The 27,055-nt window shown below is 52.8% G+C and overlaps 1 protein-coding gene across 5 annotated transcripts in view; it reads left to right on the forward strand.

The window, feature by feature from the left end:
• The window catches only part of LOC147091104 (RNA-binding protein FXR1-like), a 101,802-nt gene that overhangs the window by 26,214 nt on the left and 48,533 nt on the right, over positions 1-27,055 (forward strand). For 3 of the 5 annotated variants that reach the window (XM_085977561.1, XM_085977560.1, XM_085977562.1), the window contains exon 2: positions 19,094-19,146. In XM_085977561.1, the coding sequence (XP_085833687.1) occupies positions 19,094-19,146 (53 nt within the window). Of the gene's footprint in view, positions 1-17,239; positions 17,405-17,448; positions 17,495-19,093; positions 19,147-27,055 lie in introns of those variants that run through there. The other 2 variants (XM_085977563.1, XM_085977565.1) reach the window with 2 other exon arrangements.

A 27,055-nucleotide genomic window follows, 5' to 3' on the forward strand; every position in this document is an offset into this window, starting at 1 on the left:
GGTGTCCTTGTACACGAATCACTGAAAGTTAACCTGCAGGTACAGCAAGCAATTAGGAAAGGAAATGGTATATTGGCCTTTATTACAAGAGGATTTGAGTATAAGAGTAAAGATGGCTTACTGTAATTATATAGGGCCCTGGTGAGACCACACCTGGAGTATTGTGTACAGTTTTGGTCTCCTTGCCTAAGGAAGGATATACTTGCCATAGAGGGAGTGCAACAAAGGTTCACCAGACTGGTTCCTGGGATGGGGGGATTGTCCTATGAGGAGAGATTGAGGAGACTAGGCCTATATTCTCTAGAGTTTAGAAGAATGAGAGGTGATCTCATTGAAACATACAAAATTCTTACAGGGCTTGACAGGGTAGATGCAGGGAGGATGTTTCCCCTGGCTGGAGAGTCGAGAACCAGGGGTCACAGTCTCAGGATAAGGGGTCGGCCATTTAGGACTGAGATGAGGAGGAATTTCTTCACTCGGAGGGCGGTGAATCTTTGGAATTCTCTGCCCCAGAGGGCTGTGGAGGCTCAGTCGTTGAGTATATATTCAAGGCTGAGATCGAGAGATTTTTGAATATTAAGGGAATCAAGGGATATGGGGATAGTGCAGGAAAGTGGAGATGAGTTAGAAGATCAGCCATGATCTTATTGAATGGCGGAGCAGGCTCGAGGGGCCGAATGGCCGACTCCTGCTCCTATTTCTGATGTTCTTGTAACTCAGTTTTCAGTCTAATTGATTATCCCATCTTGGTACCTGTCCGAAAAGTTTACTGGAGTGGTAGGTGTTCACTGACGTGTCTGCATTGTACAGGAAAGGATGGAAAATGCCTCATGTTTGTCAAATCAAACTCCTTAAAATCCAGTCGTCATGACCCAGTACTGAAGAGAGGTTATGTTAACTACTGTATCTCTTTTTTTTTTCCTGAAAGGGCGGAATATTTTTAATGCGTTCCCGAAATCATTTGTACAGAGTGGTGTCTAATTTAAGACCGGAATAGCACTGAGCTGCAAACTTGTCTGTTTTTTCAGTGAGGCTCTCTGCAGAGGTGAATGAAGATGCACTCCCCCCTCGAGGGCTGTGTTTGCACGCGGTGTCGGCTTGCAACTCATCTGTCACTGAGATTTAGTATTTCCGTGTCTAAATGTCCCAAACTTGCTCACCAGTTAGAATTCTACCGTTTAGATGATCGCATTAACCCTGTGTTGTGCGCATCATTGGCAAGGCCAGGCATCATCTCCCCATTCAGTGGGGTCCTGTCCCTTTAATCGAAAGCCTTGCATTTACATAACAAATAGGAGCAGGAATAGGCCCCTCGAGCCTGCTCCGCCCCTTGGCCCCTCGAGCCTGCTCCGCCCCTTGGCCCCTCGAGCCTGCTCCGCCCCTTGGCCCCTCGAGCCTGCTCCGCCCCTTGGCCCCTCGAGCCTGCTCTGCCCCTTGGCCCCTCGAGCCTGCTCCGCCCCTTGGCCCCTCGAGCCTGCTCCGCCCCTTGGCCCCTCGAGCCTGCTCCGCCCCTTGGCCCCTCGAGCCTGCTCCGCCCCTTGGCCCCTCGAGCCTGCTCCGCCATTCAATAAGATCACGGGCTCAAAGCCACTTCCCAGCCCGCTCCCCATAACCCTTCACTCCCTTATCTTGCAAAAATCTGTCTATCTCCAGATTAAATGTATTTAATGACCCAGCCTCCAGGGCTCTCTGGGGCAGAGAATTCCACAGATTTACGACCCTCTGAGAGAAGAAATTCCTCCTCATCTCAGTTCTAAAAGGGCGACCCCTTTATTCTGAAACTGTGCCCACGAGGGGAAGCATCCTCTCTGCATCTACCTTGTCGAGCCCCCTCAGTATCTTATACGTTTCAATAAGATCACCTCTCATTCTTCTAAACTCCAATGAGTATCGGCCCAACCTGCTCTCCAGCGCCTTTCACGACCACCGGACGTCCCAAAGCGCTTTACAGCCAATGAAGTACATTTATTTTTGAAGTGTAGTCACTGGCTGCCGTGTTTCCTACATTACAACAATGTGCACACAGCAAGCTCCCACAAACAGCAATGTGATAATGACCAGATAATTTTTTTAAGTGATGTTGGTTGAGGGATAAATATTGGCCTCAGGACACCAGGGAAAACTCCCCTGCTCTTCTTCGAAATAGTGGTCATGGGATCTTTTACATCCACCCAAGAGAGCAGACGGGGCCTCGGTTTACCGGCTCATCCGAAAGACGGCCCCTCCGACAGCGCGGCACTCCCTCAGTACGGCCCCTCCGACAGTGCGGCCCCTCCGACAGTGCGGCGCTCCCTCAGTGCGGCCCCTCCGACGGCGCGGCGCTCCCTCAGTGCGGCCCCTCCGACGGCGCGGCGCTCCCTCAGTGCGGCCCCTCCGACGGCGCGGCGCTCCCTCAGTGCGGCCCCTCCGACGGCGCGGCGCTCCCTCAGTGCGGCCCCTCCGACGGCGCGGCGCTCCCTCAGTGCGGCCCCTCCGACGGCGCGGCGCTCCCTCAGTGCGGCCCCTCCGACGGCGCGGCGCTCCCTCAGTGCGGCCCCTCCGACGGCGCGGCGCTCCCTCAGTGCGGCCCCTCCGACGGCGCGGCGCTCCCTCAGTGCGGCCCCTCCGACGGCGCGGCGCTCCCTCAGTGCGGCCCCTCCGACGGCGCGGCGCTCCCTCAGTGCGGCCCCTCCGACGGCGCGGCGCTCCCTCAGTGCGGCCCCTCCGACGGCGCGGCGCTCCCTCAGTGCGGCCCCTCCGACGGCGCGGCGCTCCCTCAGTGCGGCCCCTCCGACGGCGCGGCGCTCCCTCAGTGCGGCCCCTCCGACGGCGCGGCGCTCCCTCAGTGCGGCCCCTCCGACGGCGCGGCGCTCCCTCAGTGCGGCCCCTCCGACGGCGCGGCGCTCCCTCAGTGCGGCCCCTCCGACGGCGCGGCGCTCCCTCAGTGCGGCCCCTCCGACGGCGCGGCGCTCCCTCAGTGCGGCCCCTCCGACGGCGCGGCGCTCCCTCAGTGCGGCCCCTCCGACGGCGCGGCGCTCCCTCAGTGCGGCCCCTCCGACGGCGCGGCGCTCCCTCAGTGCGGCCCCTCCGACGGCGCGGCGCTCCCTCAGTGCGGCCCCTCCGACGGCGCGGCGCTCCCTCAGTGCGGCCCCTCCGACGGCGCGGCGCTCCCTCAGTACTGCACTGGGACTGTCGGCCGAGATTTTAGTGCTCCAGTCTCTGGAGTGGGACTTAAACCTACAACCTTGTGACTCGGGAGAGGGCGAGGGAGAGTGCTGCCCACTGAGCCCCGGCCGACACGGAAGGTGAAATGGATCGATTTGATGAATCCACATGGCTGGGTTGAACGAGTGCAAATCCCACTGTCCATGAGGTCCTCCCCAGTCTGCGCGTTGGGCTTGTTTAACGTCACAATGAGGAGTTTTGGCTTTTTGGAAGATGGTCAGGCAAGCATGAAGCAGGCCCCGCCCCTTGGAAGACAGAAGATCTCTACCGGTTTGCGAACTCTGTTGGCCTGTTCTTGCCAAAATAACCCTGTATTTGGCATCAGCAACAATTTGCAGTTTGTTTCTTTATTCGTTCCTGGGATGTGCGCGTCGTTGGCAAGGCCAGCATTTATTGCCCATCCCTAATTGCCCCTCAAAGGTGGTGGTGAGCCGCCGCCTTGAACCGCTGCAGTCCGTGTGGTGAAGGTGCTCCCCCAGTGCTGTTAGGGAGGGAGTTCCAGGATTTTGACCCAGCGACGATGAAGGAACGGCCGATATATTTCCAAGTCAGGATGGTGTGTGTGACTGGGAGGGGAACTTGGAGGTGGTGGTGTTCCCGTGCGCCTGCTGCCCTTGTCCTTCTAGGTGGAAGAGGTCGCGGGTTTGGGAGGTGCTGCCGAAGAAGCCTTGGCGAGTTGCTGCAGTGCATCTTGTAGATGGTACACACTGCAGCCACGGTGCGCCGGTGGTGGAGGGAGTGAATGTTTAAGGTGGTGGATGGGGTGCCGATGAAGCGGGCTGCTTTGTCCTGGATGGTGTCGAGGTTCTTGAGTGTTGTTGGAGCTGCACTCATCCAGGCAAGTGGAGAGTATTCCATCACACTCCTGACTTGTGCCTTTAACACAGTGAAACGTCCCCAGCTCTTCTCTCACCCAGTCTCATGAGATATTAGGGCAGGGTGGTCGGTTTTAAGGAGCGTCTTAAAGGAGGAGAGAGAGGCGGAGAGGTTTAGGGAGGGAATTCCAGAGCTCGGGGCCCAGGTAACTGAAGGCACGGCCGCCAATGGCGGAGCGATGGAAATCAGGGGGATGCGCAAGAGGCCAGAATTGGAGGAGTGTACAGATCTCGGAGGGTTGTAGACCATGTTCCCTGTCATTTTTGGGGGGCCGCTCAGCCCCTTTAATGGGCCGCGCGGCACATTCAAAATTCCGTTCATGCACTGGCAGTTGTGCATGGCAACTTAAAGGGAACATTGGTTGCAGGGCTGGAGGCGGTGAGGCCATGGAGAGATTCGAATACGAGCATGAGAATTTTGAAATCGAGGCGGGAGCCAATGTAGGTCAGCGAGCACAGGGGGTGATGGGTGAACGGGACTGGGTGTGAGTTAGGACACGGGGCAGTGAGCACAGGGGGTGATGGGTGAACGGGACTGGGTGTGAGTTAGGACACTGGGCAGTGAGCACAGGGGGTGATGGGTGAACGGGACTCGGTGTGAGTTAGGACACGGGGCAGTGAGCACGGGGTGATGGGTGAACGGGACTGGGTGTGAGTTAGGACACGGGGCAGTGAGCACAGGGGGTGATGGGTGAACGGGACTGGGTGTGAGTTAGGACACGGGTCAGCGAGCACAGGGGGTGATGGGTGAACGGGACTCGCTGCGAGTTAGGACACGGGGCAGTGAGCACAGGGGGTGATGGGTGAATGGGACTGGGTGTGAGTTAGGACACGGGTCAGCGAGCACGGGGTGATGGGTGAACGGGACTGGGTGTGAGTTAGGACACGGGGCAGTGAGCACGGGGTGATGGGTGAACGGGACTGGGTGTGAGTTAGGACACGGGGCAGTGAGCACAGGGGGTGATGGGTGAACGGGACTGGGTGTGAGTTAGGACACGGGTCAGTGAGCACGGGGTGATGGGTGAACGGGACTGGGTGTGAGTTAGGACACTGGGCAGTGAGCACGGGGTGATGGGTGAACGGGACTGGGTGTGAGTTAGGACACGGGGCAGTGAGCACGGGGTGATGGGTGAACGGGACTGGGTGTGAGTTAGGACACGGGGCAGTGAGCACAGGGGGTGATGGGTGAACGGGACTGGGTGTGAGTTAGGACATGGGGCAGTGAGCACGGGGTGATGGGTGAACGGGACTGGGTGTGAGTTAGGACACGGGGCAGTGAGCACAGGGGGTGATGGGTGAACGGGACTGGGTGTGAGTTAGGACACGGGGCAGTGAGCACGGGGGGTGATGGGTGAACGGGACTGGGTGAGAGTTAGGACACGGGGCAGTGAGCACAGGGGGTGATGGGTGAACGGGACTGGGTGTGAGTTAGGACACGGGGCAGTGAGCACAGGGGGTGATGGGTGAACGGGACTGGGTGTGAGTTAGGACACGGGGCAGTGAGCACGGGGTGATGGGTGAACGGGACTGGGTGTGAGTTAGGACACGGGGCAGTGAGCACGGGGGGTGATGGGTGAACGGGACTGGGTGTGAGTTAGGACACGGGGCAGTGAGCACAGGGGGTGATGGGTGAACGGGACTGGGTGTGAGTTAGGACACGGGGCAGTGAGCACAGGGGGTGATGGGTGAACGGGACTGTGTGAGAGTTAGGACACGGGGCAGCGGAGTTTTGGATGAGCTGAAGTTTATGGAGGGTGGAATGTGGGAGGCAGACCAGGAGAGTGTCGGAATAGTCGATGTTTGAGTTAACTGAGGCACAGACGAGGGTTTCAGCAGCGGATGAACTGAGGCGGGGAGGAGATGGGCGATGTTAGAGGTGGACGTAGGCGGTCTTAGTGATGGAGCGGAGAGGTGGTCGCTTGCCAATCGGATCACTTGCCAAGAATAAATGCAACAAAGTCTGTTTATCTACTAAATGGAAGATAAATGCAGATCAATAACCACAATATTTGACTGTCATACTGCAGTTGGCTTCATGCACCCATTTATTTATTATTGGGGGGGTTAGGAGGTTAAATCTGGTCTCCCAATGTATTCAGACTCCTGCTCCAACAGTGTGCGGTTATGGCCGCGGTTTGCCAACCTAATTTTTTGGTGTATGAGCCTGCCCATATGTATGGTGCTTTAACCTGGGCTGTGTATTCTTATTGTGATATCAGCACTCCAAGATGGACAATCAAGGGGCCAAAATGAGCCACGGAAATGAATGGGATGTGTCACAGTATGTAAGAGAGTCCCTTTCACCCTTTGAACTCGGATTTGAATCTCGCCACAGTTTACGCGATAAAGGGGTCTTCTCTTTGTTGGTTTCAGGGCTTCCGCAAGAAATACGATCAGTGTTAACTCTGTTCTCACTGAGTGTGACTTTACAGCACGTTGCTGCCCTTCGCTCGGTACCAATTGGCTTTAAGTTGGCAGTGGTGCATGGGAGGTGATAAAGATGCTGTTTAGGTACCGTACCCAGCTGTAAATTGTCGGTGGAACAATTGGAAGGAATATTTCTGCATGGGGTGTGGGTGTCACTGGCAAGGCCAGCATTTATTGCCCCTCCCCAATTGCCCTCGAAGGTGGTGGTGAGCTGCTGCCTTGAACCGCTGCAGTCCGTGTGGTGAAGGTGCTCCCACAGCGCTGTTAGGGAGGGAGTTCCAGGATTTTGACCCAGCGACGATGAAGGAACAGCCGATATATTTCCAACAGAGATGAGGAGAAATTTTTTCTCGGAGGGTCGTGAGTCTTTGGAACTCTCTTCCTCAGAGGGCAGTGGAAGCAGAGTCTTTGAATATTTTTAAGGCAGAGGTAGATAGATTCTTGGTAAGCAAGGGGATGAAAGGTTATCGGGGGGGTAGGCAGGAATGTGGAGTAATCGGATCAGCCGTGATCTTATTGAATGGCGGAGCAGGCGCGAAGGGCTGAGTGGCCTCCTCCTGCTCCTAATTCGTATGTAAGTCAGGATAGTGTGTGACTTGGAGGCGGCGGTGTTCCCATGCACCTGCTGCCCTTGTCCTTCTAGGTGGTAGAGGTCGCTGGTTTGGGAGGTGCTTTCGAAGAACTTGGCAGTGATCTGAGGCGAGACTTTTTATTTTTGGATGGTGGAGGGCACACAATGAGCTTGCTACAGATACATCCGACTGAGCCAGTTTAGTGGAGGATGTGCCCACAATCCCAGAGCTCTGTTTAATTTTGATGCGTGAGGTGTATAAGATGCAATCCCACCATTTAGTATTTTTACCCCGGTCTTTATCCCCACAGCCAGCATGAGTGAGAATAGCAGGAGTTTTGAGGGGGAACCCACTTGATGCCAGCTGAGGTAGTATTGGTGCACCGTGCTGTACTGGAATGCCTGGGAGCAGCAGAATATCGTGAAATTCAATCCCTGCATTTTTGTCCGCTTTAAAGAAAACTCCATACTTGAAATGATTGAGAAGTCTGCAAAAGGGCACAAGCTGAGCGGTGTAAGTTGAGCAATCCCTAATAAGGACTTGTCACAGATCCTGGCACCCTGGCTCTGGTTACATTACCTCTCGGGGTCGATAACGAATCGGTGACAGTCACGCAGGTGACTTGGGCCTTTGGAAATGCTCTCGCCCGTCCATTCAGTGCAGCCTTATTGCTGGGCTTTTCTCCCGCCTGTAGCAACCAATAGGGTCGGGGGCAAGTGGAGCAGCAGGGCAAAAGACTGTGTACTGGGGAAATCTTTGAAAAGATTTACTGAAAAAGGCTTGCAGGGCAAAGCTTGTGTTTCTGGTCTCCAAACTGCAGCTTAATAAGTGACCAATGTGGAGAGGTTCCTGGGGCAATCAATCTCTGAAATTTGGGCATTATAAGTTTCTTTATTTCACCTCCTTTGCCGAGAGTGTTAACTAATTACTGTGCGCTACTCGGTGCTGTCATGAGGAGCACCTAAATGAAAGCGGGGCTGACGTGTTGGAGGTCTCTTGAGTTCCAATCCCAGGGTTATTTAGTATGTCTCCACAGCCTCGCCTCTCCATATCTCTGTAACCTCCTACAACCCTCCGGGATCTCTGCGCTGCTCCGATTCTGGCCTCTTGCGCATCCCCCGATTTTAATCGCTCCACCATTGACGGCCTAGCTCTCTGGGCCCCAAGCTCTGGAATTCCCTCCCTAAACCCCTCTCCTCTTTAAGACGCTCCTTAAAACCTACCTATTTGACCAAGCTTTTGGTCATCTACCCTAATATCTCCTTGTGGCAAATTTTGTCTGATAATCGCTCTTGTGAAGCGCCTTGGGACGTTTTACTACGTTCAAGGCGCTGTATAAATGCAAGTTGTTGTTGTTGTTGGCTGCGGGTTAGTTTGCTTATCTGACCGAGAAGGAAAACTGACGCTCGTATTTACTGAAGTGCTCCTCCAGAATCTGAGACGGGAGAGATGTTGTCGGTACATGCGGAGCAGTGGAAGGGTTCACTACAGAGCAACTAACAAAACACGATGATGGCTCTGTTCAGGTACAGGAAACTTTGTGACGTCCGGCACTGACGGGACCGAGCTGTTGCCGATCTATCAAAACTGCCAGACATACAAAGTTAATGTTGAAGCATATGGAGGTTTTCATCTCCGTATCTGACAACAAACACTGTTGCTTAGCAACAGCTTGTAAACAGTCGGCCCGTACCTTGGACGCGCCTCTGTAGCTTAGCAACAGCTTCAGAGAGACTTTCCAGAACCCGACTGTTGAAAACAATGCCACGAGAAGAAAAAAAACCTAACAAAACGGCTCCTGATTTCTGCCGGTAGATCGAGGTTTCCGGACATACAACCTCCGGATAAACCAAAGTCTCCTGTACCCTGAATAGAAGATGCGATCATTTGTTCATTACCCTTAGGAGGTGCACAAGGCCAAGTCAGTACACACACACAATATCCTAACAAACAGTAGAGGTGCCATTACACTGCTAGGTGTATTCTATAGGCTACTTACTAGTGGGAAGGATATAGAGGAGCAAATTTGCAGGGAAATTAGAGGTGCAAGAACTATAGAGTAGTAATAATGGGGGACTTCAATGATCCTAATATAGACTGGGATAGTAATAGTGTGAAGGGCAGAGAGGGGAAGAATTTCTGAAGTGTGTTCAGGAGAACTTTCTTGAGCAGTACGTTTCCGGCCCGACGAGGGAGGAGGTATTGCTGGATCTGGTTCCGGGGAATGAGGTGGGTCAGGTCGGTCACGTTTCAGTAACGGAACATTTAGGGAGTAGTGATCATAGTATCATCAGGGTTAGGTTAGCTATGGCAAGAAAGACTTGCATTTCTATAGCGCCTTTCACGATCACCGGACATCTCAAAGCGCTTTACAGCCAACGAAGTACTTTTGAAGTGGAGTCACTGTTGTAATGTGGGAAACGCAGCAGCCAATTTTGTGCACAGCAAGGTCCAGGTAATCTGTTTTTTTGGTTGAGGGATAAATATTGACCAGGACACCGGGGATAACTCCCCTGCTCTTCTTCGAAATAGTGCCATGGGATCATTTACGTCCACCTGAGAGAGCAGACGGGGCCTCGGTTTAACGTCTCATCTGAAAGACGGCACCTCCGACAGTGCAGCACTCCCTCAGCACTGCACTGGCGTGTCAGCCTAGCTTTGTGTTCAGGTCCCTAGAGTGGGTCTCTGAAGCATACAGCAGGGCGGGTATCACTGCTGCTCTGTAGACCATGAGCTTAGTGCTGGGTTTGAGGTCCTGGCCTTCAAACACTCTCTTCCTCAGGCGATGTACCTGGACTGTGGCAGATGTGTTTTTGAGCTTTGAAGCTTTGGGTCCTTGTTCTTGTGAAGCCAACAGGCAGGAGCTCTGCACTGGGGAAGTGTAATTGGTTGCTTTGGCCCTGGTAACTGGGTGGCGATTCATGCCATAGTTTGGTATTTCCCTGAACACTCAACCTTCTGACTCAGGCGAGAGCTACTAGTTGCACTGAAAATCTGTACTTCTCGCGCAGCATTGGGCCAATTAGTTTAAATGTGAGAAATGTATGATCTGATCAAAGAAGTATTTGCATATCACAAGTTTACTGATGAAATTATCCTGTGAGCTGGAATAAATGCAGTGGCTGCAGATTGAAATACTGTCTGCTGTAACACTCACTTATCTGATGTACTGAATGGAGTTGGCTCTGACAGTGGACCAGGATGTGATTGATTGGGAGGGAAATAACTTGCCAGTTACTGGGGAGGGTGTCATTTATTCTAAATATAATACTTCCTGTTTAATGCAAAAAGCAAAATGCTGCAGATCTGAAATAGAAACCGAAAATGCTAGAAATACTCGGCAGGTCAGGCAGCCTCTGCGGAGAGAGAGACTGTTAACGTTTCAGGTCGATGACCCTTCGTCTGAACTGGAAAATGTTAGAGATCTAACTGGATTTAAGCAGGGAAAGGGGGGAGGGGAGGAAAGAATAAAAGGGAAGGTCTGTGATTGGGTGGAAGGCAGGAGAGATTGAATGACAAAAGGTATGATGGTGCGAGGCGAAAGGAAATGGTAATGGGCCAAGTAAAGAAAAAAAAGATGGGTCTCGATAGAAGAGGTGTGCAGTTTTGGTCACCTTATCTGAGGAAGGATGTTCTTGCCATGAAGGGAGTGCAGCGAAGATTCACCAGGCTGATACCTGGGATGGCAGGAATGACGTATGAGGAGAGATTGGATCGATTGGGCTTATACTCGCTGGAGTTTAGAAGAATGAGAGGGGATCTCATTGAAACTTATAAAATTCTAACAGGACTGGACAGACTAGATGCAGGAAGGATGTTCCCGATGGCGGGGGAGTCCAGAACCAGGGGTCACAGTCTGAGGATAAGGGGTAAGCCATTTAGGACAGAGATGAGGAGGAATTTCTTCACCCAGAGAGTGGTGAACCTGTGGAATTCTCTACCACACAAGGCAGTTGAGGCCAATTCATTAAATATATTCAAGAAGGAGTTGGATATATTTCTTAAGGCTAAAGGGATCAAGGGATATGGGGAGAAGGCAGGGACAGGGTACTGAATTTGGATGATCAGCCATGATCGCATTGAATGGCGGAGCAGGCTCGAGGGGCCGAATGGCCTACTCCTGCTCCTATCTTCTATGTCTCTATGTGTAAATGGGAATGGCAGAATCATCGGCCACAACTATTGCCTGGAAGAAATGGGAGCAGTGGTTATGATCTGAAATTGTTGAACTCGATGAGTCCGGAAGGGTGTGAAGTGCCTGATCAAAAGATGAGGTGCTGTTTCTCGAGCTTACATTGAGCTTCATTGGAACAGTGCAGGAGGCCTCCTGCTTAATGTTAGGATGGCGAAGGCTCGCGGCCCCCTCCCTCTATAGAGACATCCCATGCCCGAGTGTGTTCCGATGTGAGAACAGTGGGTTGGAAAACTGCATTGTCGTTTCCTCCAGTGCCACTCTTGCACCACTGCGGAGAGATGTTCCAGACTGACCTGGGGTAACTCCACGGGACCTCGCCATGGTGGTGAGTTTATTGACCTTAGGAATATTGTGATGGATAAAGCAGAGGTGCTACCTTGAGGCATCGTACAGGAAGAGGCACACAGAGAGAGAGAGAGAGAGAGAGAGAGAGGCAGTTAGATCTCTAACTTTTTCCAGTTCGGACCAAAGGTCATCGACCTGAAACGTTAACAGTTTCTCTCTCCACAGAGGCTGCCTCACCTGCCGAGTATTTCCAGCATTTTCTGTTTCTATTTCAGATCTGCAGCATTTTGCTTTTGTGTTTTCCTGGACCAGGTTTTACCTTGAGGGATCTCTGAGGGATTTTCCAGATCCGATTTCCCTCCCCACCACCCTGTTTCTCTCTCTCTCTGCGCCCTCTCTCTCTCTCTCTCTCTCTCTGTCTGCGCGCCTCTCTCTCTCTCTCTGTCTGCGCGCCTCTCTCCTCTGTCTGCGCGCGCCTCTCTCTGTCTCGCTGCCCCTGTCTCCCTGCCTCACAGTTTACATGCCCTTACGCTCATGGCTTGTACATGGATGATGAGTACTTGGGCATAGAACCTGCGAGAGGGAAGGAGGGAGTTTCCCAGTGTTGATGAACCCACCCCCCAGCAGGATGTGGTGCCCTCGGGTGGAGAGGAACACATGAGGAATTGGGTAAAATCCCCAGCAATGTGTGTGTTGTAATTTGGGGTGGGTGATGTTGGGGAGAATGGGGGCGAAAGAAACAGGCAAAGTTTGTGGTGATCTCCCTGGAAAAGTTCTCATGCTGTATAACTCACACAAAATTCAATGTTCAAATTAAACTTTCAATTAGTACAGGATATACCTGTAAGGAGTCATGGAATAGGAATATATGGTGTATGTTGGCCTTTATTACAAGAGGATTTGAGTATAAGAGTAAAGACATCTTACTGCATTTATATAGGGCCCTGGTGAGACCACACCTGGAGTAGTGTGGACAGTTTCGGTCTCCTTACCTAAGGAAGGATATACTTGCCATAGAGGGAGTGCAACGAAGGTTCACCAGACTGGTTCCTGGGATGGGGGGATTGTCCTATGAGGAGAGATTGAGTAGACTAGGCCTATATTCTCTAGAGTTTAGAAGAATGAGGTGTGATCTCATTGAAACTTACAAAATTCTTACAGGGCTTGACAGGGTAGATGCAGGGAGGATGTTTCCCCCCTGGCTGGGGAGTCTAGAACCAGGGGTCACAGTCTCAGAATAAGGGGTCGGCCATTTAGGACTGAGATGAGGAGGAATTTCTTCACTCAGAGGGCGGTGAATCTTTGGAATTCTCTGCCCCAGAGGGCTGTGGAGGCTCAGTCATTGGGTATATTCAAGGCAGAGATCGATTAGTTTTTTGAATATTCAGGGAATCGAGGGAGATGGGGAGAGTGCAGGAAAGTGGAGTTGAGGTCGATGATCAGCCGTGATCTTATTGAATGGCGGAGCAGGCTCGAGGGGCCGAATGGCCGACTCCTGCTCCTATTTCTGATGTAATATTATTCCTCTCGTGTCTAACTAGCTCACTTGTGGGCTGTGACCCATCTCCCACCGACCTGCTTCAGGTCCCTTTAATAGAAAACCTGGGGTTTAATGCCATTCTCTTAGGTCTTTATTTTTCAGTGTCACAGTCGATGTGAATGGTAACCCTTGTGATCCAAAAGATTGTTGTGTGAAAGTGGTTCTCGATCCCTGTGCCAAGTGTTGGTGCAGGGCATTGGTCCATCGGTCCATGTTGTGGGCGTGTCAGCCAAAAGCACTCTTGCAGAAAATACTCTCCTAATGACTCGGACTCCCTTCCTGCTGGGCGGCCGGCGCATTCTTGTGTAATTCGGATGAAATGCTATTTGGCTGAGTTTTTACACGTCTGTCTTGAGTGGTACGCAGCTCGAGGAGAAGGATTATTTATTGATCGAGCCGATTCTTCTCCTGGGCCTAATGTACTTTTGTTCATCGCAGTCTTTCCGACCACAGCATGAAAGACGTTGCGAGCCTTTTGAGATTGAACTCAACCAGACGGATTGCACTTCCTGATGCTGCCACTCTGAGGGCAGTGTGGTGCTGGTATCTGATCATCTTCTTCGGCAGTCCCTCGGAACCGAGGATGACTTGCCTCCACACTCAGAATGAGTTCTCAGGTGACTGATGAGTCCAATGCGGGACCTGCAGTCTCTGTCACAGGTGGGGCAGACGGTGGTTGAAGGGGGCGGGTGGGTGGGGTGCTTGGGTTGACGTGCGCTCCTTGCGCTTGGCTTCCGCTTGCTCATAGAAGATGGGAGCGGGAGTCGGCCATTCGGCCCCTCGAGCCTGCTCCGCCATTCAATGAGATCATGGCTGATCATCCAAACTCAGTACCCTGTGACGTAATCAAACTCACTACCCACTTGGTTTGTATAAAGCAAGGCTTTAATCAACTTGTTTCAGAACATGGAGGTCTAGTTGTACTTCACCAGTTCCTTGTCTTACAAAATGTCTCTGGGCAAGCTGGGCCCACGCCTGAGTATTTATACTCCTTCGACAGTGCCACCAGCTGGCCATCCAGTGTTATTTCATGAGTAGTTTCTCTATGATGATGAGATTTATAACATCCTGTCCCTGCCTTCTCCCCATATCCTTTGCTCCCGGCGAAGAGACTCGAGGTGTTCGGTGCCTTCCCGGATGCTTCTCCTCCACTTTGTGCGGTCTCGGGCCAGGTCTGAGGCACACAGCAGGGTGGGTATCACTACTGTACATGGTCCATGTCTGAGGCACACAGCAGGGTGGGTATCACTACTGTACATGGTCCATGTCTCTGAGGCACACAGCGGGGTGGGTATCACTACTGTACATGGTCCATGTCTCTGAGGCACACAGCGGGGCGGGTATCACCACTGTACATGGTCCATGTCTCTGAGGCACACAGCAGGGTGGGTATCACTACTGTACATGGTCCATGTCTCTGAGGCACACAGCAGGGTGGGTATCACCACTGTACATGGTCCATGTCTCTGAGGCACACAGCGGGGTGGGTATCACTACTGTACATGGTCCATGTCTCTGAGGCACACAGCAGGGCGGGTATCACTACTGTACATGGTCCATGTCTGAGGCACACAGCAGGGCGGGTATCACTACTGTACATGGTCCATGTCTCTGAGGCACACAGCGGGGCGGGTATCACTACTGTACATGGTCCATGTCTGAGGCACACAGCGGGGTGGGTATCACTACTGTACATGGTCCATGTCTGAGGCACACAGCGGGGTGGGTATCACTACTGTACATGGTCCATGTCTCTGAGGCACACAGCGGGGCGGGTATCACTACTGTACATGGTCCATGTCTCTGAGGCACACAGCGGGGCGGGTATCACTACTGTACATGGTCCATGTCTATGAGGCACACAGCAGGGCGGGTATCACTACTGTACATGGTCCATGTCTCTGAGGCACACAGCAGGGCGGGTATCACTACTGTACATGGTCCATGTCTGAGGCACACAGCGGGGCGGGTATCACTACTGTACATGGTCCATGTCTCTGAGGCACACAGCGGGGCGGGTATCACTACTGTACATGGTCCATGTCTATGAGGCACACAGCAGGGCGGGTATCACTACTGTACATGGTCCATGTCTCTGAGGCACACAGCAGGGCGGGTATCACTACTGTACATGGTCCATGTCTGAGGCACACAGCGGGGCGGGTATCACTACTGTACATGGTCCATGTCTCTGAGGCACACAGCAGGGCGGGTATCACTACTGTACATGGTCCATGTCTCTGAGGCACACAGCGGGGCGGGTATCACTACTGTACATGGTCCATGTCTCTGAGGCACACAGCGGGGCGGGTATCACTACTGTACATGGTCCATGTCTCTGAGGCACACAGCAGGACGGGTATCACTACTGTACATGGTCCATGTCTCTGAGGCACACAGCAGGACGGGTATCACTACTGTACATGGTCCATGTCTCTGAGGCACACAGCAGGGTGGGTATCACTACTGTACATGGTCCATGTCTCTGAGGCACACAGCGGGGCGGGCATCACTACTGTACATGGTCCATGTCTCTGAGGCACACAGCGGGGTGGGTATCACTACTGTACATGGTCCATGTCTCTGAGGCACACAGCAGGGCGGGTATCACCACTGGTATCTGATGCACTGGGCAATCCGCACTAGTTACCCAACACACAGCCCTGTAACGGTCTGCTTCTCGTGTATTGTCCAGGTGCCTGTTGGAGCTCCACTCTACTTGCTGTGGCTCGTAACCAGCCAACACAGGAAGCTTTCTGTGAGTGGGGGCAGTGAGCGCCTCCCGATCGACCTACGGGTCGGTCCTGCTCTGGTCGTGGCCTCCAGCACTGGCATTGATTTCAGCTGCTGCAGTCGGCGCCTGCTATTTATAGCATGCCCTTTTTCCCTTTGACCTGAAGGATGATCAACCTGGTTTAAAAATAAACTGGGCCAGGGTGAAATGTGCACCTGCACTTTGTTCAATTTTTTTAACTTTCCGTGACACTGATGGCCGTGTTTTAGGATTCCCCCCACCCCCCAGTCTGGGTTTTTGAGCAGGCAGTCTGGCTTTGGAATGTGCGATCCTGCTCTACTGGGAATTCGGGAGAAACTCCTTTCCCCAGAGCGTGGTGAGAATGTGGAACTCGTTACCACAGGGAGTGGTTGAGGCGACGAGCAGAGATGCATTTAAGGGGAAGCTGGATAAACACACGAGGGAGAAACAAATACTTGCATTTCTCCAGCGCCTTTCGTGACATCCCAAAGCGCTTTGCAGCCAATGAAGTACTTTTTGAAGTGTAGTCACTGCTGTAATGTGAGAAAAGCAGCAGCCAATTGTGCACAGCAAGCTCCCACAAACAGCAATGAGATAATGACCAGTTCATCTGTTTTAGTGATGTTGATTGAGGGATAAATATTGGCCCAGCACACCGGGGAGAACTCCCCCTGCTCCTCTTCGAAATAGTGTCCGCGGGATCTTTTACGTCCACCTGAGAGCAGACGGGGCCTCGGTTTAATGTCTCATCTGGAAGACAGCCCCTCCGACAGTGCAGCACTCCCTCAGTACTGCACTGGAGTGTCGGTCTGGATTATGGGCTCAAATCTTTGGAGTTGGACTTAAACTCTCAACCGTCTGACTCTGAGGCAAGTGTGCTACCCTCTGGGCCACGGCTGGAATAGAAGGCAATGCTGATAGGGTGAGATGAAGTGAGGTAGGAGGAGGCTCGGGTGGAGCATAGACCAGTGGGGCCGAATGTAATCGTACAACCACCAGTCCTTAGCCAATGATACCAGTTCCCTTATGGTGATGTGAAGGTATCAGTTAGCTTTTTTTTTGTTCCTTAATGAATTTTCATCTGATTTCCCCCCCCCCCACCCCGCCGCCTTGCCCCGATCTTGTCTCCGTTTGGCTTTGGACCTCACAGCGAGTGCCAACTGCAGGGGCTGCTGCCTTTGCACTGACACCTCAGCTGCAGCTGTTACTCTGAAAGCGACCCTCTCGCCACCTGCTCGAGTTATCAGCACCGCGGGTGACTTGGTAATTTGGGCCTGTTTGCCAATCAACTGCTGCTCGATATAGACACATTCCTCCAGCTCCAAGCCCTGCTATTTTAAACCTCAATGGGCAGAATGACTGCCGTTTGCTTGGAGGCCTGACTTTTTATCTTGCTTTGGGTAAAGGGGCTTGAAAAACAATCCAGGGACTCCACATGACAGAGGCAGCACCTGTCGGTTCACGGTAACCCGCTCGGTTCCAGGAACTCCGAATGGCCCCAGTTGAGAGGTGTATAGTGCGGAGTTGATGTATCTGCGTGCTGTGCCCCAGGTTGGTGCCCTGTCATTCCACGAGTCGTCCGTTCCCAGCGCCTCTGCTGGCTCGTTGGAGCAATGGTTGGCGGCCACTTCACAGCAAGGGGTGAGAACAATGAGGGAAGCTCGCCTCTTGTAGAGCCCGAACACCAGTTTCAGAGAGCTGTTAGCCCAACCTCCGGCATTGCCTGCCTACGTCTCCCTTTTTTAATTTGGGGAAATGGTGTCTGGGAAAAGGGGATCTGGATAGCTCTTAATTGGCCGTGTGGTTGATAATGAAGAAAGCTGTAGACTGCAGGAAGATATCAATGGACTGGTCAGGTGGGCAGAACAGTGGCAAATGGAATTCAATCTGGAGAAGTGTGAGGTTGTGCATTTGGGGAGGGCTAACAAGGCAAGGAAATACACAATAGATGGTAGGACACTGAAGTGCAGAGGGACCTTGGAGTGCATGTCCACAGATCCCTGAAGGTAGCAGGACAGGTGAATAAGGTGGTTAAGAAGGCATACGGGATACTTGCCTTTATTAGCCGAGGCATAGAATACAAGAGCAGGGAGGCTATGCTTGAACTGTATAAAACACTAGTTAGGCCACAGCTAGAATACTGTGTGCAGTTCTGGTCACCACATTACAGGAAGGATGTGATTGCACTGGAGGGGGTGCGGAGGAGATTTACCAGGATGTTGCAGGGACTGGAGGATTTTAGCCGAGGAAAGATTGGAGAGGCTGGTTTTGTTTTCTTTGGAACAGAGGTGTATAAAATGATGAGGGGCCTGGATAGAGTGGATAGGAAGGACCTATTTCCCTCAGTAGAGCGGTCAATAACCAGGGGGCAGAGATTTAAAGTCATTGGGAGAAGGATTAGAGGGGAGTTGAGGACTTTTTTCACCCAGAGGGTGGTGGGGGTCTGGAACTCACTGCCTGAAAGGGTGGTCGAGGCAGAAACCCTCATCACATTTAAAAAGCACTTGGATCTGCACTCGAAGTGCCGTAACCTGCAGGGCTACGGACCGAGCGCTGGAGAGTGGGATTAGACTGGAGAGCTCTTTGTCGGCCGGCACAGACACGATGGGCCGAATGGCCTCCTTCCGTGCTGTGAATTTCTCCGATTCTATGGTGAGCGTTGAGGATGGAGTCAGCAGTGAGCAGATTCCTTTTGGTTTGCTGCAGGTCGGATATTCCTGTTGGCCGTGGCTGTGGGACAGTGTGGAGCCCCGTTAGTTACATGCTGTCTGCCTATGGGGAACACACACCTGAGGGGTCGAGGCTACTTTTACAAGGGTTGGAAAGAGACGATTAAGTGATTGCAAGATGGGATCGAGAAGTTGAAATGTAAAGTTGAGGCATTTTATGAATTATTGAATCATACTTTGCCTAATTAATTTTTTAGCAGGGATGGGGGAGGAACAGTTATGGAGCCTGTAACACAACAGAATTGTTTCATTCGACAGGATGTGATTGACTCCTCGCTTATGTGACTGGATCAATGATTCTGAAATCTGGTCTGGGGACGTGATTCTGTGATCTGATAGGTTGACGGTCTCTGCGCTTATCTTATTGGTGGAGGGGGAGTGACTCTGAAGTCACAAGACCTCCAATTTCAAATACAGGCTCTTCCCTTCCCCACTCTTCGATTCATCGTTCAGAAGGGCGTTTTTATATGTGTGGTGTTTAATTCGTTTTGTTTTTTTTGTTTCCTCTCAGGGGTTTGTGAAAGATGTCCATGAAGACTCCATCACCATCGCCTTCGAGAACAAGTAAGTGTCATTGCTGTGTTTGACCTTTCGCCCCTCGCAACCTGCAGCCAACAACCAGTGCGTTCCGGAATACAGTCTCCCTTCAGTCATACCACGGAGATTCTGACTCCGTTACCGGGCCCTCGCCGGGAATGTTCCCAGCGCACGCTGTGCCGTGCCCACCCAACCTTTCGATAGTTCCATATCCTGGTGGTGATGGAGGGCATCGCCAGGTTTTAACCTGGGTGGTCTGCGTCCATCACTCTCGCATCTCATCCTTGTGGGGCAGGGAGGTAGCCTGTTGATGCTGCCTTCAGGGAGGAGAAATGGATTACCTGGAGTGTCCCCCATGATTAGCACGGGGTGGGGGGTTTGCCATCAGGGCTGAGATCTTGTTTGTCGCATTACAAGTGCAGTCCAGAGGCCCTAAAAACATAAGAAATAGGAGCAGGAGTCGGCCATACGTCCCCTCAAGCCTGCTCCGCCATTCAATAGATTGTGGCTGATCCTCTCTCAATACCATATTCCCGCTCTCTCCCCGTACCCCTTGATGCCTGCTCCGCCATTCAATAGATTGTGGCTGATCCTCTCTCAATACCATATTCCCGCTCTCTCCCCGTACCCCTTGATGCCTGCTCCGCCATTCAATAGATTGTGGCTGATCCTCTCTCTCAATACCATATTCCCGCTCTCTCCCCGTACCCCTTGATGCCTGCTCCGCCATTCAATAGATTGTGGCTGATCCTCTCTCTCAATACCATATTCCCGCTCTCTCCCCGTACCCCTTGATGCCTGCTCCGCCATTCAATATGATCATGGCTGCTCCTCTCAATACCATATTCCCGCTCTCTCCCCGTACCCCTTGATGCCTGCTCCGCCATTCAATATGATCATGGCTGCTCCTCTCTCTCAATACCATATTCCCGCTCTCTCCCCGTACCCCTTGATGCCTGCTCCGCCATTCAATATGATCATGGCTGCTCCTCTCTCTCAATACCGTATTCCCGCTCTCTCCCCGTACCCCTTGATGCCTGCTCCGCCATTCAATATGATCATGGCTGCTCCTCTCTCTCAATACCATATTCCCGCTCTCTCCCCGTACCCCTTGATGCCTGCTCCGCCATTCAATATGATCATGGCTGATCCTCTCTCTCAATACCATATTCCCGCTCTCTCCCCGTACCCCTTGATGCCTGCTCCGCCATTCAATATGATCATGGCTGATCCTCTCTCTCAATACCATATTCCCGCTCTCTCCCCATACCCCTCGACGCCCTTTGTGTCTAGAAACCCTTGATTTCTCCTAAAGTCCAAAAATCTGTCGCTTTCAGCCTTGAATATACTCGACGATTCGGCGTTTAAAATCTAATCTGTGCTTCAGAGAATGGTTGTTCCTATATTGTTTGCATCCAATTGCTTTATACGGTGCTGGTTCTGCTTTAATGGAGGCATTTCATTTTATGTCGGTGCATGTGGTTTATATACTTGAATTGCCACTGAATCAGATTTGAGCAAGGGTGGGGAGTTCTCTTGCTTTGGATCAAAGCAGTCCCCATTGGGTGTCATTTAGAAACTACAACAACTTGAACTTATAGCGCCTTTAACCTAGTAAATCATCCCAAGGCGCTTCACCGGAGCGTTAGCAAGCAAAGTGTGACACCGAGCCACATAATGAGAGATTGGGAAAGAGGTAGGTTTTACGGAGTGTTTTAACGGAGGTCAGGGGTGATGGGTGAATGGGACTTTGGTGAGAGATGGGCAACAACAATTTGCATTTATACAGCGCCTTTAACGTAGTAATATGTCCCAAGGGGCTTCACCGGAGCGATTATCAAACACAATTTGACACTGATCCACATAAGGAGATATTAGGGCAGGTGACTACAAGCTTGGTCAAAGAGGTGGGTTTTAAATAGCGTGTTAAAGGAGAGAGAGAGGTTTAGGGAGGGAATTCCAGAGCTCGGGGCCCAGGCAGCTGAAGGCACGGCCGCCAATGGTGGAGCGATTTAAAATCGGGAATGCGCAAGAAGCCAGAACTGAGTTGTGGGGCTGGAGGAGGTTCCAGAGATGGGGAGGGGGGCGAGGGCCATGGAGGGATTTGAACACCAGGACGAGAGTTTTTAAAGGAGGTGTTGCCGGACCGGGAGCCAATGTACGTCAGCCCAGGTCTTGCTTTAATGATGAGGGTTCAGCTTCTAAGACTTGCACGTGAGCATTCCTAGTATCTTTCCTGTGGTTTTCGAGCTGGTCGAAGCACTGACTTTTTTTCTACATAAAACTCCATTGAAATCCAATATGAGTTTCAACCCTGAATGCAATACTAGAATCCCAGGTCTCTGCAATTGTTCTTGGTGAAAGTGTACTGTTCTAGATTGTATTGCGTTCCTAGTGTGCAGCAGCATCCCCAGTTCTGCTCGACCAAGGTTCACTTTTTATTCCTTTTTATGGGATGTGGGCGTCGCAGGCAAGGCCTAGCATTTATTGCCCGTCCCGAATCGCCCTCGAAGGTGGTGGTGAGCCGCCTTCTTGAACCGCTGCAGTCCGTGTGGTGAAGGTGCTCCCACAGTGCTGTTAGGGAGGGAGTTCCAGGATTTTGACCCAGCGACGATGAAGGAGCGGCCGATATATTTCCAAGTCGGGATGGTGTGTGACTTGGAGAGGAACTTGGAGGTGGTGGTGTTCCCGTGCGCCTGCTGCCCTTGTCCTTCTAGGTGGAAGAGGTCGCGGGTTTGGGAGGTGCTGCCGAAGAAGCCTTGGCGAGTTGCTGCAGTGCATCTTGTAGGTGGTACACACTGCAGCCACGGTGCGCCGGTGGTGGAGGGAGTGAATGTTTAAGGTGGTGGATGGGGTTACAATCAAACGGGCTGCTTTGTCCTGGATGGTGTCGAGCTTCTTGAGTGTTGTTGGAGCTGCACTCATCCAGGCAAGTGGAGAGTATTCCATCACACTCCTGACTTGTGCCTTGTAGATGGTGGAAAGGCTTTGGGGAGTCAGGAGGTGAGACACTCGCCGCAGAATACCCAGCCTCTGACCCGCTCTTGTTGCCACAGTATTTATGTGGCTGGTCCAGTTAAGTTTCTGGTCAATGGTGAACCCCAGGATGTTGATATTGGGGGATTCGGTGATGGTAATGCCGTTGAATATCATGGGGTGGTGGTTAGACTCTTGCTTGTTGGAGATAGTCATTGTCTGGCACTTCCGTGGCGTAAATGTCACCTCTGCCATCACCCTTGGGACACGTCTGGCTCAATGTAATTAGTTGCTCCTAACTGGGATATTATTATTCCAGTAGCAATGTTCTAATTCTAATAAAGGCCATGTTTGCGAGCTAGCCGTGATGAGCTTCTGGCCTCCCCAGACTGACTGGTCAATCAACGCCCTCCTGCTCTTGAGAAGCGAGCACTGATTGACCAGGCCGCTAACAAAGGGCGTCTGTGGACTGACAGGTCTGTGCTTGAGCCGTCTATGCATCGTGTGACCCAGGTAAAATGTTTTGAGGCTCAGTTGAAGGTCCGTGCTGAGCCGGTCGGTGTAAGACTTGCTTGTTATCACGGTGTACAGTACTCGGTAATCTGCTCCAGCTGTGCAGTTAGACAATTTACCAAGGATCCGACCATAATTGCTGCAGCTGTTTTTGTTTTGCTTTATTTCCTCTTGTCTTGTTTCTGTTCTGGTTTCCCGGGGGGGTCATGCTTCTGGCCTGCTTTCTTTGGTGCCTGGGTAACTGGGATTCTAATTACTGTTTGGCGAAATGGCGTGATGGGGCACTGCTCCCAGCTTGGGATCTTTGTGCTGGCCTGGACTGTGAAATGTGAAGGGCTATTGCCCCCCCACCCCCCCCCCTTCATACTGGGATAAACAGCAGCGCTGCCTTCCTGACCGTTGTCCCGTCCGAGCTGGGAAACTGCGATGCTGCTCGCGTATTGCTGCCCAGCGCCTTCCCTTGATCTGGGGCGCAGTCCGGCTTTGATCCAGTTCTGTATTCGATTTGGAATGATCCTAAATTGATCTTGCTGCACTCCTGTCTTGGGGTAGGGATGTTCTGATACTTTGTGCATGCTTTTTACATTGGCTGTGTCCAAGTAAAGATGTGTTTCCTTGAGTTTAAATTCTCAAAAGTAACCGAAACAAACTGTTGACTTACGGAGAAGTCGTCTTGGTGTGAAGATTAGTCATTCTTGCTTTAATCGGCTGGCACATGTACATCGTGCCAACCCCTGACTCCTTGTTTGATCTGGGGGTGAGATGGTCAGTACCTTGATCTGGTGGACCGTGCTTTGGAAACCCTGTTCAGTAGCGATAACCAGCTAATTGTTTCTCTTTCCTCTAGAATAGGGAAGGCTGACGGTTGATTTACAAGATTATGAAGGGGTTTTAAGATTCTAAAGGGGTTCGATAGGGTAGACGTAGAGAAGATGTTTCCACTCGTGGGGGAGACCAGAACTAGGGGCCATCAATATAAGACAGTCACTAATAAATCCAATCGGGAATCCAGGAGAAACTTCTCTACCCAGAATGTGGAACTCGCTTAAAAGAAAAAAAATGAAAGACTTGCATTTATACAGCGCGTTTCACCACCTCGGGACGTTCCAAAGTGCTTTACAGCCAATAAAGCATGCTTTTTGGAGTGTGGTCACTGTTGTAATGTAGGAAACGCAGCAGCCAATTGCACACAGCAAGATCCCACAAACAGCAATGTGATAATGACCAGATACTCTGTTTGTTATGTTGATTGAGGTATAAATATTGGCCCAGGACACCTGGGAGAACTCCCCTGCTCCTCTTCGAAATAGTGCGATGGGATCTTTTACATCCCCCTGAGAGCAGACGGGGTCTCGGTTAAACGTCTCATCCGAAAGACAACATCTCCGACAGTGCGGCGCGCCCTCGGTACTGCCCCTCCGACAGTGCGGCGCGCCCTCGGCACCGCCCCTCCGACAGTGCGGCGCGCCCTCGGCACCGCCCCTCCGACAGTGCGGCGCGCCCTCGGCACCGCCCCTCCGACAGTGCGGCGCGCCCTCGGCACCGCCCCTCCGACAGTGCGGCGCGCCCTCGGCACCGCCCCTCCGACAGTGCGGCGCGCCCTCGGCACCGCCCCTCCGACAGTGCGGCGCGCCCTCGGCACCGCCCCTCCGACAGTGCGGCGCGCCCTCGGCACCGCCCCTCCGACAGTGCGGCGCGCCCTCGGCACCGCCCCTCCGACAGTGCGGCGCGCCCTCGGCACCGCCCCTCCGACAGTGCGGCGCGCCCTCGGCACCGCCCCTCCGACAGTGCGGCGCGCCCTCGGCACCGCCCCTCCGACAGTGCGGCGCGCCCTCGGCACCGCCCCTCCGACAGTGCGGCGCGCCCTCGGCACCGCCCCTCCGACAGTGCGGCGCGCCCTCGGCACCGCCCCTCCGACAGTGCGGCGCGCCCTCGGCACCGCCCCTCCGACAGTGCGGCGCGCCCTCGGCACCGCCCCTCCGACAGTGCGGCGCGCCCTCGGCACCGCCCCTCCGACAGTGCGGCGCGCCCTCGGCACCGCCCCTCCGACAGTGCGGCGCGCCCTCGGCACCGCCCCTCCGACAGTGCGGCGCGCCCTCGGCACCGCCCCTCCGACAGTGCCTCGGTACCGCCCCCCCGACAGTGCCGCGCTCCCTCGGTACCGCGCTCCCTCGGTACCGCCCCTCTGACAGTGCCGCGCTCCCTCGGTACCGCCCCCCCGACAGTGTGGTGCTCCCTCGGTACTGCCCCTCTGACAGTGCCGCGCTCCCTCGGTACCGCCCCCCCGACAGTGTGGTGCTCCCTCGGTACTGCCCCTCTGACAGTGCCGCGCTCCCTCGGCACCGCCCCCCCGGCAGTGCCGCGCTCCCTCGGCACCGCCCCCCCGGCAGTGCCGCGCTCCCTCAGTACCGCACTGGGACTGTCAGCCTGGATTTTTGTGCTCAAATCTCTGGAGTGGGACTTGAACCCACAACCTTCTGACTCAGGTGAGGGTGTTACCAACTGCGCCATGGCTGACACTCTACCACAAGGAGTGGTTGAGGCGAATAGCAGAGATGCATTTAAGGGAAAGCTGGATAAACACGAGGGAGAAAGGAGTAGAAGGATAGGGTGAGATGAAGAGGGGTGGGAGGAGGCTGGTGTGGAGCAGAAACACCGGCACGGAGCAGTGGGCCCGAATGGCCTGGTTCTGTGTGGTACAGCCTATGTAATCCCAGGTGTTGAAGTAAAACGGTACAGCAGGTACCATCCAATCCATCGGAACACTCCCGGTTTGAACAGTTGTTATCGTAAACCAGTATCGTACTTTAAATTGAGTGAAGGCTCTTGGCGGGGAAATGATCTTTAATCTGCTTTCTCCAGAAAAGGAGGGAGGAGAAATGTACCACGCTATATGTTGCCGCCACGTGTGCTGTTGGTGCCCTGAACACAGTTGCTTCTTGATGAGCAGAGCCTGATGTTCTGCTGGGCTTGGCTCCAAACAGGTGTTCCTGACAGTGTGGCGCGAGCAACCAGACAGAAATAAGAGGGCAAACGAAAACCTTTACTGACTTGAAGGGATGTACGGTTTTAAAAAGAGGCTGAGGGAGAGCCATCGATGCAATAAACTCTCTCCTGGTCTCCTTCCACGTTCCACCTCCCATAAACCTGAGCTCACCCAAAACACTGCCGCCCCGTGTCCTAACTCGCACCGAGTCCCGTTCACCCATCACCCCCTGTGCTCGCTGACCTACACTGGATTCCCGGTTAAGCAACGTCTCGATTTAAAAATTCTCATCCTTGTTTTCAGATCCCTCCATGGCCCTTGCCCCCCCATCCGATCTCAGTACTCTCCTCCAGCCCCACAACCAACGGTCCCCCTAAGCTGCACGTTCGTGCCTCGATCGGGAGCTTCATAGAAACATAGAAGATAGGAGCAGGAGTCGGCCATTCGGCCCCTCGAGCCTGCTCCGCCATTCAATGAGATCATGGCTGATCATCCAAATTCAGTACCCTGTCCCTGCCTTCTCCCCATATCCCTTGATCCCTTTAGCCTTAAGAAATATATCCAACTCTTTTTTGAATATATTTAATGAACTGGCCTCCACCGCCCTCTGGCAGAGAATTCCACAGGTTCACCACTCCCTGGGTGAAGAAATTCCTCCTCATTTCAGTCCTAAATGGCTTACCCCCCTTATCCTTAGACTATGACCCCTGGTTCTGGACTCCCCAGCCATCATAAATATCCTTCCTGCATCTGGTCTGTCCAGGCCTGACACAATTTTATAAGTTTCGATGAGACCCCCTCTCAATCTTCTAAACTCCAGTCAGTATAAGCCCAATCGACACAATCTCTTCTCATACGTCATTCCTGCCATCCCAGGTATCAGCCTGGTGAATTTTCGCTGCACTCCTTCCATGGCAAGAACGTCCTTCCTCAGGTAAGGCGACCAAAACTGCACACAATACTCAAGGTGCGGTCTCACCAAGGCCCTGTACAACTGTAGCAAGACATCCTTGTTCCTGTACTCGAACCCTCTCGCTACGAAGGCCAACATACCATTTGCCTTCTTAACCGCCTGCTGCACCTGCATGCTTACCTTCAGCGACTGGTGCACAAGAACACCCAGGTCTCTTTGCACTTCCCCTTCTCCCAATCTATTGCCATTCAAATAATAATCTGCCTTCCTGTTTTTGCCACCAAAGTGGATAACCTCACATTTATCCACATTATAGTGCATTTGCCATGTTTCTGCCCAATCACCCAATCTGTCCAAATCGTACTGGAGTTTCACGACATCCTCCTCACAGCTTACCCTCCCACCCAGCTTTGTGTCGTCTGCAAATTTGGAGATATTACATCCAATTCCTTCGTCCAGATCATTAATATATATTGTGAACAGCTGGGGTCCTAGGACCGATCCTTGCGGTACCCCACTAGTCACTGCCTGCCACTCGGAAAACGACC

This window comes from Somniosus microcephalus, unplaced genomic scaffold (assembly GCF_052327205.1).
Source record: "Somniosus microcephalus isolate GS21.2 unplaced genomic scaffold, FLI_Smic_1.0 unresolved_chr4, whole genome shotgun sequence".
Lineage (NCBI taxonomy): Eukaryota > Metazoa > Chordata > Chondrichthyes > Squaliformes > Somniosidae > Somniosus > Somniosus microcephalus.